Below are 14,716 nucleotides of genomic sequence, written 5' to 3'. Positions count from 1 at the left end.
TTCTTTGGGCATTCTGTACATGCCTCTTGCCAAAGCAGATAGCTGAGGCTTTTCCATTGCTAAGATAGCAGTCTTCTGAATAATCAGGAGTACTTTCATGTGTTAAATGTCTCGTGTTAAAAACACCTCTTTGCACAATTCAGATATAACCAGATTGATTCATAATCAGTTTGTGACCCAGAATTCCCCATATATTCTTTTTTGGAGGCACGTCTCATAACTAGTCACCCTTCATAGCGTAATTATGCACTATACAGTGATTTGTCCTTTCCTTTACTCCACTATGTAATTTTCCAGATGCTTTCTTAAAGTTTCATTTTCCATTCTAGCCCTGTAGTGCCTTACATCATACTGGCATCACTAGCAAAAGTAATCAAACTCTATTCCAATACCTAAAAGCGAAGCAAAGCAAATTAAAAATATAACACTAAATTCAGGACAGGCCTGAGTGGAACCCAGTGAGCAGAATATTGTTCCAATTTGATGGTGAATCCACAGTAACTACTGTGCTTTTCTGATAAGCTAGGTATTCTGTTGCAGCTTAATTAACAGAATATTTCCCTAACTTACATAGGAGAAGGTCACATTAAAAGTATTTTTAAAATCTTACTAAAGTCAAGCTATACTGCATTTATCATTCTCTCCTACCCACAGTACCTATATTTAGTTTAATAACTGACCATAAGTCACACTACATACTTTTTTTTTTTTTCCAAAAAAACAGCATGACATACAAGTAATCACCTTTCCCCCCCCCCCCCTTTTTTAGCACATTGTTGGGATGTAAACTTTCTACTGTACTTCAGAATTCTGGACAAGCAGTCACTAAACTTTGTCTTTTTTTTTTTTTCCTGAAGAGTATTCAAAAATTCTCAGAGATGAATGAACCTCCACTTCCTAGTGAAAATATCTTTACGCAAAAGGTGTCGTCGTGTATCTTGCCAATACAGAACGGTAAGCATTTATTAGACAAAAGTCTTACTCTGATATCATCCCTCCCCCTTTTAAAACAAAACGACGTGTTAGACATCAGGTTAATTTTATTTAATATAATATCCAAACATGAAATGCCCTAGTAAGATATGACTTATAGGTAAGTATACACAAGTTTGTATATTTCTCCTATTACTTATTACAGCATTTATTTCTTAAGTTTAAAAAATATTTTCAGATGGAAATGTGCCTTGATAGATGACAAAAACCACCATATCTCAAGAGATTCAAAGATTATATGTCATAAAGTTACAAGTGTGATTGCATTTGAGCAGAATTGTTCCGAGCAAGTTCAAGATGAAAACGATGAAGCTGCCAATACACTGCTACTGTAGATTTTAGAACAGGATCAGTAACATTTGTAGATGATAAGACTACGTCTGCATCTACCAGGATATATATAGACGAAGACGAAGATCTCAGCTGTCACGCTGCGTGATCAGTTCTTCATTCCTTCCCCAACTTACACAACAATTTCATATTTGGCTTTTGAGGAAGTAAGCTCGTCCTGAACACTGCCAGGGGAGTAAGCCAAACAAAACAAATGTTCCAGAAAACAACATAGGTAAAGTTCTATTCACTCAAGTGTCTGAAGTCAGAAACAATTAGTTCATACTAATAAGCACAAAATCAATTTTTCCGTGGCAAATCTATTCCTTAAGAATAGTAAGTCTCAAGTGTTTTACAGGTCTTTTTATCACTGAACATATATATATATATATATTTTTTTTTTTAGGAAACAATCCTTTTTACAGTAGGGTCTATATACAATATGATATTCTATATAGAAATGTTCTTTTCAAACTATGTAAGTAAAGTGCCAGGCTGATGGCAAACCATTGCTTATTTCATTCAGTATCACCATAGAGGAACACACAATATTTAAGTCCCACGGGCTTCTGTCACTCTTCAGTGAATCCAAGCATTGTATAACATCATTTACCAAGGAAGCACAGGGGAAAAAGACATTACTTAATAGGACAATTCTGACAAGACATTTATCTGGGATCTTTCAACAATGCACATATGAAATATTCCTGATTAGTGGAGGAAAAAAAAAAAAAAAAAAAAAAAAGCAGGCAAATTAAGTACCTTGTCAGTCCAAGTAACAAACCAATCAATTACATTCTATCCAAGCCTGACAAGCAAACTCAAATTTTGTCATAATAATCTTATAGTAGAGACAAGATAGCTGTTCTCCTTTACTTAGGTACTCTATTGACTGCTTTATCCACATTTAAAATCTTTTTTATAAAAGAGGTTTCCAGGATTGCCTCCGAGGATGAGTTGTGGCAGAGTTGTGTCTCATGAAGGGTATCTACACAGTAAAGTGATAAGAAAAAAATATTAACATTGAAAGATCATAGCAGCTCTGCTCTGTCTTATGAAACATTTTAACATCACAGTAGTTTCAAGCAATGCTTATGCTCAGATCCAAATAGTAAGAAGACTTTCATACCAAACCTCTATCTGTAAGTGTCAGAACATTAAACTGAGTTACATATAATATCCTTTTAACTTTTGCTCAGTACAGCTCAAGGAACAAAGGCAATCCACCACAAAACAGATAGAAGAGATTTTTTTTTATTAATTTATTTTTTTTACATTATAATAGCAACAACTCAATGCAAACAGTTTTCACTGTGCAAGCTAGCATTTTTTCATATTTGAAACCCACAGAAAAGTAGGTTTGGGAATGACTATGTGATAAGCACAAGCAGCACTGGTACTGTGCTGACTTAAAAGAAAAATGTTTCTTAGATAGAAAAGCATTTGAAAGAAAGTAAGACTAAAGATTTATGAACTTTCTTTCAAAATTCAAATTACTAATTCAGTACACAGGACACTTTTATCATTTCTGAAACTATGTTTTTGAGGCAATCATTCAAAAATCCAAAACCTTTTTTCCTCCTCGTACTTCTTGCCTCATGACATATGTATTTTCAAGGATGCTCTTTTTTTTTATTTTTTAATTAAGTACAATTCTAAAGGGATACTTTACATTTATACACTTTAAAACTACTTGCAATACAAGAAATTAATGTAACTGATAATGTGAGACTTTCACTAGAAAAAATGTCCATGTTATCTTTGAGCTGTGCTGGCATATCAAATACACGTCAGTTTTCAAAGACAGATCTATATAAAGTCTCCACTGCATTTTTCCTTTTGTTTTCTACTTTGAAATGTATTAAAGTAGAATTGTAAATAGAAGTAATTCTAAAGTAGTTATACTTTTATAAAATATCATAAAGTATAAAATAAAAAACTGCTGACCTGAAGAACAGCAGTTATAGAATTGCCACACATTCCAACAAAAGTTCTTTGTAAAGTACATTTAATTTTGAGTGCAAGGATTTTGAGTGTAAATATTAAAGGGATAGTAAAGAACTAGTATATGTAAATCCATTTCACTTCTCACTTCATTTCTTACTTGGCATATGAACAGATTTTTAAATCGGGTGCTACAGCAGGTACACTGCTATATACAGTCCAATTTTGAACATTTTAAGATATCTGAAAAGCTGAGTGTTAAACAGAAATACTTTTAACAGTCATCTTATTATAATCCCCTTGCCTTAGCTAGTGCAAGCACCTTTGTTCTGAATCACCTCAAAGTAAATGAGGTTGACAGGGGTGCACATACAAGGGCAGAAAAATGAAGTACACATTCGCATTAGTACGCATTAGTACACAATTTGAGACAAACTCAAGGCCTTTGTGCCTTAGGAAGCCTGCACCTACACTAGTGACTCCTACAGTGTTTCTTTATATTGAGTTTTTATTAACAGCAACATGCTGATATATTTTGAAAGATATTATTTATTTATTAATATATTAAGATATATTAATATATTAAAATTTTAGTTGTTTGGACATTGTTATAATTTCTACTGTTTTTAAAATTTGACTTGATATTTATTTTGAATGTTTTAGGGTTATCTTCACCCATCTCACCTTCAAAGTATTCTTCAGTTAAGGTAAAACTACCAACTTCATTTACACAACTTTCCAGCTAGCAGCAGATTGGTAAAAGACAAAAGAATATAAATGGATAAATACAGTAACTTTGCTTTGCTTATAACCTACAAGCTCAGCTGATAAATTGACTGCTGATTTGGAAAATTACTTACTAAAACCTTTTCCTGGGACTTTTAATACTGTGACTCCTTTTCTCCTGTTCTGTTTTTTGCTGTCTTCTTGCCCCTACGTTCCACTTCCCAACCCTCTCTGATGCAAAGAACTGGGCCCATTCCTAAATATGCTTAACAACTTCCTGGCACTTATTCAATTACGATTAAACACATTATAAAAGCTTTGAATCTCAGAATGGCTCGGGTTGGAAGGGACCTTAAAGATCATCTAACTCCAACCCCCCTGCCATAGACAGGGATGCCACCCACTAGATCAGGTTGGCTGAGGTCCCATCTTGAACACCTCCAGGGATGGGGTGTCCTATGTTGCAGTGAATTGAGAGCCTTATACTTTCTCATTTCTACTAGTAGCAGTACCCAAATCTGCCTGCAATATCTGAACTTGCATTTTCACACTTAGTTGAGAAAAGGATTTACAAACACAAAAATCTGAAATCTGACAGAAAAACTGAACAGCTTTCCTGTCTTTCTCACCAGCAGACGCAACAAATATCATATAGAAAGAAGCACCCCAGGTAACAGGAATAGCTGTTTTCAGCACAGAGGTTCTCAATTGCATTATTTTGTCCTTTAGAAGAGTTGTTTTCTATCAGCTCTCTTTTACCCCAGAACAAAAAGAACTACAAAAGCACTTCCCTTCAAGTTCTAGTTCAAAGGGAGAGAAAAACACAGGCCCCTCTCGGTCTCCCCCTAAAATATATGTGGCCATATCTGCTACCTTTTCCTCAGTTAAGTAAATATTATCTAGTAGAGGGGGTCTATTTGTATGTGCAGATTTCATTTTTACAGGAATTTACAGCACAAGAAACACTACAAATTACTTCATTACTTCATTTTACACAGAGAACCTTTGGCAAAGCTATTGAAAAGTATAAAGTGCAACAAAATGTCCAGATCTTATGCTTATATTAGTAGTTTTGAGAATCCTTCTTTGTTGTTTTGTTTGTTTTGCCATTTTTATACTTGCTTTAATCAGTTTATATGTCTATTCTACATGTTTATTCAGAGAACAATATTTTTCATTGTTAACTGGGCACAAGTAAAACATGTTTTCAGCCACAGTGCAGGTTCAGTTTATCTTCAAAAGTCTGAAGGTAAGAAACTCTTTCAGCATAGCATATGAATTCTGAACCATTAGGACGTTCCCACCTTGAAATTCTAGCAAGCTTAAAGAGGTATTAAAGGGTGCTGACAAAGACCAATTTTAGAAGGCAAAGAACTGTATCTGCAGTTAGCACCAAACCACCTGAAGGTGACACAAGTAATAAGCATTTAAAAATTTGATCTGCTCAAGGTACACCTCTTGATCCCAAGAATTAATGTGTGGGATACACAACTCTATTAAGTGGATGAGAGTTAGAGCTCTTTACTGGGGGCACAGTGAAAAGGGAGAGGATAAGGACCCCCAAAATAATAATGTGCTATGTGTCTTCTAGACTATGGTAATTGCTTAGATTATTTTCAGAATTTATCGAGTTATAAATATTAATGAATGTTTCCTGAATGGTTACTTATGTCTATTTGTTAATATACACACTCAGTAGCCTGCCAAGAAGTTTTCTGCAGGACAAACCACCCCATCATCTGTAATAGGAAAACTTTGCTTCATTCAAATAACCTACACACTGGAGCATAAATAGTGATATTTAGAGGTGGTCACTGTATAAACATGTTTACTGAGGTAAACAAGAGTAACATTAGTCACTATGTCCAATTTGAAACAAGCGAAGCACATATTTTCAATCTATTTCAAAGCGCAAAAGAAACCATATATCCTATACAAAAGATTAAGTATCAGTATCACATAGATGAAATGATTTCATTCAGTAATAAAAGTGTCATTTTCCTTCATTCTGCAATGTCTTTGTGAATACAAGCTTCTGAGAACCCATGGAAAAAATTTCAGTCAATACACTCAATACTCTACATGAAACCCGGCTTTCTCTTGTAAGAGACTGCATTTACAGACCTTGTCACAACAAGGTCCTTGATGTTATCGAAGCAATTTCAAGATACTTTAATCACCAGCAAAACTCAGTAACCTGACAAGAGAAATTTGGGCCAAGAAGATTTCAGTAACTTGAAAGGAAGGTTATTGACTGATGTAATTTCATTTGGATGTGACTGAATCCAATTGATCTGCTTTTTGCAATGCATATCTTCCCTCTGCAGCTGGTGCTATCTGATTCAGCGTGGAAGTGCAAGGAGTGACTATCCCTTTCCACTTCAAGCAGAACTCTTCCTTCCTCCTGCTATTATTTAGAAAGAGCACACAAGGAAAGCATTTTCAAGTTTAATCTCAGTACTCTCTGTAAGGAAAAATATTCATCTGAATGCTAGGCCATGAATTTGATTGAGTCTTGTGACTGCTAGCATATTCATTAACTGGTTAGAAAAAGAGGTTGTAAAACAAGTATTTGTTATTATTTACCAAAATACTGAGTTAGGGTTTGTAAAACATGAGGTCGTATAACAGTACAAAATTTATTCTCAATCCCAATTGCATTATATCATGTAATCTACGTTGTAACAGATTGTACATATTTTCAGATGAGTACTTTTGTATGCAATGAGAATAATAATTTATAAACACACATATGTTGCACTTATGAAATCAAATCTTCCAACATAAGTTTGGTTTACAACAGTTCTAACAGAAAAAATGTATTAGCAGAAACTTCACAAGTGGTATTAAGTTTAAATAGCAGAAACCTTGGGTAGAAAAAAATACGGCATAGATGGAAGTTAACAAAGCCTTTAGGAGAAATGGGTGGGCCACCGTAAATCCTGTTTGTGTTGCCTGGTTTGCTGCTGAACACCAGATACATTACATTTAATGTAATAGTAACATTTTGTCAGAATTAAGGGGAATACAGATTGAGACTGACATGCACCTCAAACTCAGAGTGGTTTGCATGTAAGCATATTCTCTAATGAAGATATATTCTCCAAATTTCAGTGCAGTTCTTACAACTCATTTTTTTTTTCTTGAGGTAATTTTAACATGTTCACTTTCTTATGCATTGTAAAAATTTAATAAAGCTGGTAAGGAAAATACATCTTATCTAGATGACAGAACACTTTAAAACTATATCCAAATATGTATCTTAAAATGTTCTGAAAGAACCTGTGACTAAGAACTCCTTACATGCACTGGTTACTGTTTTCTGCTTATTTCCAAACATGCATTGAGTGAGATAACACCTCCACTACAGTTTCAATACTAATCATATATTTACAAGCTTGCATCATAATTCAATTCTCCAGTGATACATTTCAGCATCTTCCAACACTACAACTTCTATCAAATCAGGATTTAACTTCAGTCATTTTGTCTCTCATTTAAGAAGTGATCTTTTTCAGAATAACTTGAGTAACTGGATATTGCTGAATAACATGCTTGTTATATGATAATGAAACTGTATCTGAATCAGGATGTGGCAATAGATGTTGCCAGCAATATTCAACAGGCAGGCCAACTTCTTAAACAGTACAAGAGAGAATTTCATGAAAGGTGTCTCACTTTAATGAATGACTAAAAACCGAAATACAAATTCTAAATGTTAGTCATAAAGGCTGTTTTCTGTTTTAACATAAAACAGAATTTTATATTTAAGAATATACTAAAATGCCTTTCAAGCTCCATTTAAATGACTAATACTAGTCTTCCTTATGATACTGTGATACAGGACAAATTTATCGATGAACAGGTGTATAAATAACCCAAAAGTAACCACGTAATAAAGTTGCAACTAAAATTCTCCTGAAACAGCACCTTCTCCAAAGCAATGCCTTTACCAAATGCTCTGTTTTCACAGTTTGCATGCTGTCTTGATTTTGAAAGTGAACAGATGGGAAGTCTTATTAAAATCATATATTCCCTGACAGCAAAGTTACATAGTATGTTTAATTACTTCACCCAACAAGATGGATTTAACATGCAAAAATGTCAAGTCAACAAAAGAAAAGGCAAAGGCAATGTAAGCACAAACATTCAGAAAGCTATTTCAACTATAGAAGTACACACCAATTTGGTTTAAGGACAAAATGCTTTAATTTTGACTGTGTGAAAATTAGTCTTTTATAACAAAACATTTTGCTTCTTAAATAATTGAAATGCCTTTTTTTTTCAAAAGCTTTAAGAATATAAACCCATGTTCCAGTGGCAGGAACTTTCAGGCTGCTGTGACACAGCACGCTCCCAACACATATTCCCAGAGAACCCACAATACAACCCTCAGAATGAACCACTTCATCTGCACGATCCCAAAGCAGGCTAAAAGCTTTTAGATTCTGTTGATGTTAATAATTAAAGGTCATCTTCCACACAAAATTACATCTTGCATAAACAATGTGCAATTAAGACTTAATCTATAAGTAAACTAACTTAAAAGTATAGCCCCCCAAAAAGTTTATATTTTATATATTACACAATTTTTCTTATGAGTACTGCCACTCACAGTTTCTGTTACTATGAGAACTGTGTACTTTCAGTACTATATAAATATACTAACATACTATTAATCTTTCGGATCAAAACATTTATTGGAAATAAAAAATGTCTTTTAAAAAATAAAGCTGGCTTTTGCTTATTACTGTTACTGTCAAGATAAACTGTGAGAAATATTTTAATTAGGAGAGTTATAATACAATTAATTAGATTATTAGATTTACAGCTATTAAAAAATAAAAAATGAATAGTCTTTTACAAACAAAAAATGGACCAAAAGACAAAAAGTGGAAAGTATACAGCTTCCAGTTCAGTATATTAAATAACATCTAAATAATTTATCTGTTTGTTTTTACAGAAAAGTAGACAATGTCAGTTTTGTGGGCTGACTTTATCATAGGGGAGAGATGACTTCTGACAGGAAAATCTCAATTTCATTCCAATGTCTAAGTTTTAACAATCAACAGTCACCGCCATGGTCTAACGGAGCTGCAGAGCCACTGGACTGTATGGTGTCACACCACTGTTAATGAAAATGCAGGCTTAAGCTACTAAGGTAGACATCGATGGTTTATTGGTACCAGTGAAGCATTTAGAACCTTCTATGTGACTTTGACATGTTAAGATCCAAGCATGACTATCAGAGTGCCACAAGCCAAGTCAAAGTAGGAATTCTGGCTTCCAGCTCAGCCACTCTATCAAGTGTGTATCTAAAGAGCAAGCTGCTCCACCGTAGGTAACAGGTGCCATGATACCCATTCATCTCATACTAAAACACAGATTCACTTTGAAGAGATAAGCAATGTATTTTTCCTTCATTTTTAAAGTAACTACTTCTCTGAGACACATTTATAGACTTTCTTCCTCCCCAAACTCCCACTACTAAAACCCTTAAAATTGCCTAACAGTTCTGCTGTGAACTATTCTAGTCTCTAAAGCATCACCTCTTTACCAAGCTGCTGTACAGCACAACCGTTTAAAATCTGTACTACACTTACTGAAATGACTGTGAAATGCAGAAATCAATTAAGCCCAGGTTCTATTTATAGTTCAGCCAGAGAAGATTAATGACACTACTGGAATTTTATTGGAACATTGTGTCCACAGAACAAAGGGAAGTGTAAGTACGGTCTCTTATCACTGCTACAGTTTAAAAATTACAGAAGAATCTACTGCTTCATCATGAACACTACTAAGGGCTGCATCTTGCCTTTGGAAAAGGAAACAATGTTAAAGGAACTGTGGGGCAGAATCCTGCAGGTAACTCTGACCAGGTGAGAGGACTGATATTTACATGGAAATATACTCACAGATCAGGAATACACATTCCACTGTGCAGATCAGGAAATCCAGTAGGTCTGCCTGCTTAAGCAAGAAGCTTCTTACCAAATTAAACATGCAAAATGAGTGGTGGTAACACATAAGAAATGAAAACAAGTACAAATTACACAAGAGAAGTATTAAGAAGTTGTTCGAGCACTTAGAAAGACAAAATTCAGAAGCAAAATCCTAGATGAATCCAACAAGAAACAAAAAGGAGTTTTACAAGAACATCAACAGTGAAAAGAAGTTCAGAGAAAATATGGACTGGTTATCAAGTGACAGAACAGAAGGGATTTAGTTAACGTCTTTGTGCCCGGTGCCTCAGCCTGCTTAGTAAAAACTTGCCTCCAGACTTCCAGACATACCAGTGTGACATAGGAAAGAGAAGAACAGTTGATAGCCGGAAAGTAACAAGTCAGCATCTATTCAGGCTGAATGTATTCATATCCATGGGGATTATCCAACAGTTGTAAAGGGATGCTTGCTACCTCTGTCAGTCTCCTGTGTAAGATCTAAGAAACATCACAGCAATCAATATAAAAAATGCTAAGACATGGCCATCTTAAAGAGCTAAGGCGTGCTCTTTGAAAAAGGGCAGTAAGTAGGACCTAGAAAGCCATAGGATCGTCAGCCTCACTTCTGCCTCAGGAAAGATCAAGGAGCATGTCCTCTTGGGATGTGTTTTCAAATACGTGAAGAACGAGAAACTAACCCAGAAAAGTTACCTAAAATTAACCAGAATAGACAGATTAGTCATGCTCGATCAACTTTCCTTACTGCCTTCAGTGATGAAATGATTGGCAATGTGAATGAGGGACGAGCAGTGGTGGTAACATACCAAGTATGCACAGCATAAGGCTTTTCAGCCTCCTCAGCATTTGCATTACTAAGTACAAGCTTGGATGCATTGGTTGAAAACTAGCTGGACTGCTGGGGTCAAAGAGCAGCAGACAATGAATAGCTTGAGATCTGGATAGTGTCCATTAACAGACGAGCTACCACAGGGGTTGATTTGGGGGCTAACATAGACTGCTATCTTTCATAAAGATCACCATAATGAGACAAAATTCACCCTCTGCAAATCTGTGAAAGGCAGTAACTTAAGAAGGGTGGTTGGAACATTGAACAGTAAAGCTTCAATCTACAATTTGCTCGAGAAACTTGAGGACTAGATCAGTAGAAAACTGTGAAGTTCATCAAGAACTGTGAAATTTTGCATTGCAAGGGAATAGTCCCATGCATCAGAACAGACCAAGAACCAACTGTCACAGTCACAGGCCTGCTAAAAGAACTGGGGGTAAATATCAAACTCTGTATGATTCAGCAAATCAAGGGAGGTTATTATTTATTTCTACACAGTGCTAATGAGACTGAGGTTAAAATGCTTTAACCAGTTTCAGGCCACCCAAATCCAGAGCTGATGAAAACGAGAGTTCACTTAATACCTACCAAGATGGCAGCAGGGGCTACAGCATACAACCTGCAAGGAGAGGCTAGCGGATCAGACACCATTTAGTCCTGAAGTAAGACACCAAGGGGTGAGGCAGGGGGATCCAAGTGCAGCCCACAGCCCCTAGAAGAACAGTTATGACAGTGTAGCCAAACTCTCCTCAGTCCAACTGATGTCACATGGGTTGACTGACCACAAGCCTGGGAGGTTCAAAGATGACATCAGGAGAAGCTTCTTCATTACAAACTTAGAGCTTATGCAGTGAGGGTACATAAAACTCAGCTTATTGCAAGCACAGATTTCCTGCCCCACTGCACAGTGCTCTCTGAAAGGGAGGCAAAGCTATATGGGCACTGGAGGTCCTTCCAACCAACCATTACACAACTACCTTTCTCTCCTTCTAAAGTTTAGTTCTGAATAACCTAACGGGATGATGATTAGGCAAAATAGTTTTAGCTTTCCTGTGCACGGTTTGAGACATTATGTCCACATTTTTTTCAGAGGAAACTTGTCATCAGTGCCCCTAATTACTGAACCCAGGAGCTGGCCAGCACTGTGGTGACCTCGGTTCCTCAACAACAGCATGGGGTCAGAAAGAGCCCACAGACCTACAAGCTCTATGGGAAATGGTCAAGCAAGAAATTATGATAATTTGTTCTCAGTATTCTAAGCACTTTCATTTCAGGTGCTGGAAGAGTAATCTCTACATCTGCCATCACTTCTAAGTATTGCTGACTCCTATGATCAGGACAGCAAGCAGCTATGTTGAAAAAAATTGTAATGCTCAGATTCTGGGTCAATAGTGGATTTCTGTCAGTTACAATGAATTGCAAGATTATTCTTTTTTCCCACAGCCCTCTTGAAGACAGCATCTTACCATCCACATGCCAATACTTGATTTCTAAGAGGTGTCCAAGACTGATTTATAATCAGTCTCATTTTGCAAAAGTAGCAAAATACTGTGCCCTGATGCCATCCTAAGATTCAAAGGTACTTGCATAATAAAGGCCTTTTTCTTTGATGAAAAGCAATTTTATATTTTACTGAAACCTAGAAAGTATAAACATTTCATCAAGTAAAAGCTGAGAAAAGATGGTGTTAAAGCCTTAAAAGTTTAAGTTGTATAACTGTGAGCATACCTAAAGCATATTTGTAGCCATCAATTAATAAATAAATAAATAAATAGAAAACTAGTATTACTCATGTATATTTGTATTTATAAACTGCAATTAATATATATATATATATATATATATATATATATTAAATGGTCTAACTAAACACACCTCACAGGAAGCACAGTTTTCCTATTATAATTTCTTAAATAATTTTCAGTCTTAATTTTTAAAACTTTCTAAAACAAGTCTCTGAATGAAAAAGAACTAAGAATAGAACATGAAATACACAAAACCCTTAGGAATTCTTTTCCCTTTCAAACTATTTCTGCAGCATGCAATAATTAGTGATAGTTTTTTTCCAAATGAAGCCGTTAAGTTAACAAATATGTATAAATAGATACATTTACACTTATGTAAGAATCCAGCTATATACAAAAAAAAAAAAATACATTGCTTCTGAAAAGAATTATTTACAACAGCAACTATTAAAAGTGTCATATAATATTCTATGCCACAGCTGAAGATTCAGATGTCATCCATAAACCTTAAAAGCAATGACAAAGACTACTTATTTGTCTTAAATGCTAATAATTAACAGATAAATGCTAATAATTAACAGATTCTCTATATAATACAACTGATGAAGAAGCAGAGAGCTGGAAACACAAAGCATCTAAATATTATATAATAATTTCTAAGAAAACTAAAACGAAATCAGTGAAATAATACCATGATATACAATGTAACACATATACTTGTTTTTCCTCAAACAACAGAGAAGGGGACCTCTGACAAAATTATTTTGTTACGACAAGCAGGAAAGTCATGAAAGAGATTTTTTTTTCAGATTTTTAGCAATGTTGTTGGCATTGCAGTCTTGAATATTACATTCAGCAGGTGCATCCACAACATTGTGTAGAGGAAGCATGAAGTGTAGTTTGTTTCAACTGAATCAAAAGATGCAGTAACTTTTTTAGATAGAAAACTTTATTAAATATATTTATATTTAGGTATAATTTTAATATATACTCTCATTATATTATTTTGTAGCAGCGAAGTCTCTAAAAAGAAATCTAAAGCAAAACAAGTCAGTAGAGTGAACTGATGGCTCACTCAATGCCATGCTGGGTGCAAAATGAATCAAATTATTTTTCCATTTTACCAGTCCCCTAAGCTTTTGTTACTACTGTGGTTGGGCACTTTCAGCCAGATCTCTTCCACAGTACAGGTTCCCTCTGAAACATGACTACTACTGTTTAGTGGAGGCAGAAATTAAACTGCTTTTTAATTAGTAACAGGCTTGAGTGCCTTTCTAATAGTGAACTTATACATTTCTGTCTTCAAAATATGAATTTGGCGAGAAAATATGAAGTAATATAAAATAAAATATGAAGGATATCATTCTGCACAGCTTAGGACTGAGTAAATTTGGCCTTTTGCCTTATCAATGGTCCTAGTCAGTCTGTAATGCCTCTGTAATCCCCCCCCCTCTTCCTTTTCACTATTTTTGTCTCCTCTAAAGAAGCAAAAACCACAGGCTGTGAATGACCCATTGGAATGATGGATATATGAAAGGCAAAAATAATGGATAGAAAGAAGTTAAAGAATTTGACCTGAAGAAAACTGTCAAGTGCTTGAATCTGTGACTGTGATAAACTGATTTCTGAAATCTCTTTTTTCTCACTTATTTTTTGGGAACAGAGGAAAATGAAAACATCCCAAATGAGGCCTACACCAGTCTATCTATTTTTCAATTCATTGGTCAAGATAGATGAAAGGTACCACATAACATCAAAGAAAGTATATAAAAACCTTGAGACAGAAACTCAGCCAATAGGTTTTTCATGGAGGATGAGTAATCAATATATATTTGATTAATTAAGTCACATACCCAACATTTTCCTGGATTCAGAAGGTAGTAGTTCTAAGTATGCAAACTGAATACATTATAACTAATTACATAAGCTATGTTAATTATGGTTTAGCACTCTTCATTAATGCTTCCTGTGAGGTGTGTTTTTTCTTGTTCTCTCTTTTAAAACACAAGCATTTTCTTGTCTAATTAAGAGTTTTACTAATATTTTGATCAATCAGGAAAACACACACAAAATAACACAACAAAGCAGAAGAATCAATCTTTTTCTCTTCGGTGTACTTCAGTACACAGCTAATTTTTCAAATCACAGAGCAATGTATATGAACATAAAAAACACCATAGAGGCCACCA

At 35.0% G+C, this 14,716-nt stretch overlaps 1 protein-coding gene across 9 annotated transcripts in view; it reads right to left on the bottom strand.

Annotated features, from left to right (window-relative positions):
* PHF14 (PHD finger protein 14) overlaps positions 1–14,716 on the bottom strand; it is a 167,221-nt gene that overhangs the window by 68,528 nt on the left and 83,977 nt on the right. The window contains exon 17 of one of the 9 annotated variants that reach the window (XM_035316874.1): positions 1,023–2,311. The exons of the other annotated variants lie outside the window; for them this stretch is intronic. Coding sequence (XP_035172765.1) covers positions 2,299–2,311 — 13 coding nt within the window. The 3' untranslated portion in view covers positions 1,023–2,298. Of the gene's footprint in view, positions 1–1,022; positions 2,312–14,716 lie in introns of those variants that run through there. 9 annotated transcript variants of the gene reach the window in all.

The sequence above is a fragment of the Oxyura jamaicensis genome, chromosome 2 (genome assembly GCF_011077185.1).
Source record: "Oxyura jamaicensis isolate SHBP4307 breed ruddy duck chromosome 2, BPBGC_Ojam_1.0, whole genome shotgun sequence".
Taxonomy (NCBI): domain Eukaryota; kingdom Metazoa; phylum Chordata; class Aves; order Anseriformes; family Anatidae; genus Oxyura; species Oxyura jamaicensis.
Note: the sequence above shows the minus strand (reverse complement) of the source record. Positions and strands in the feature narration are given on the sequence as shown.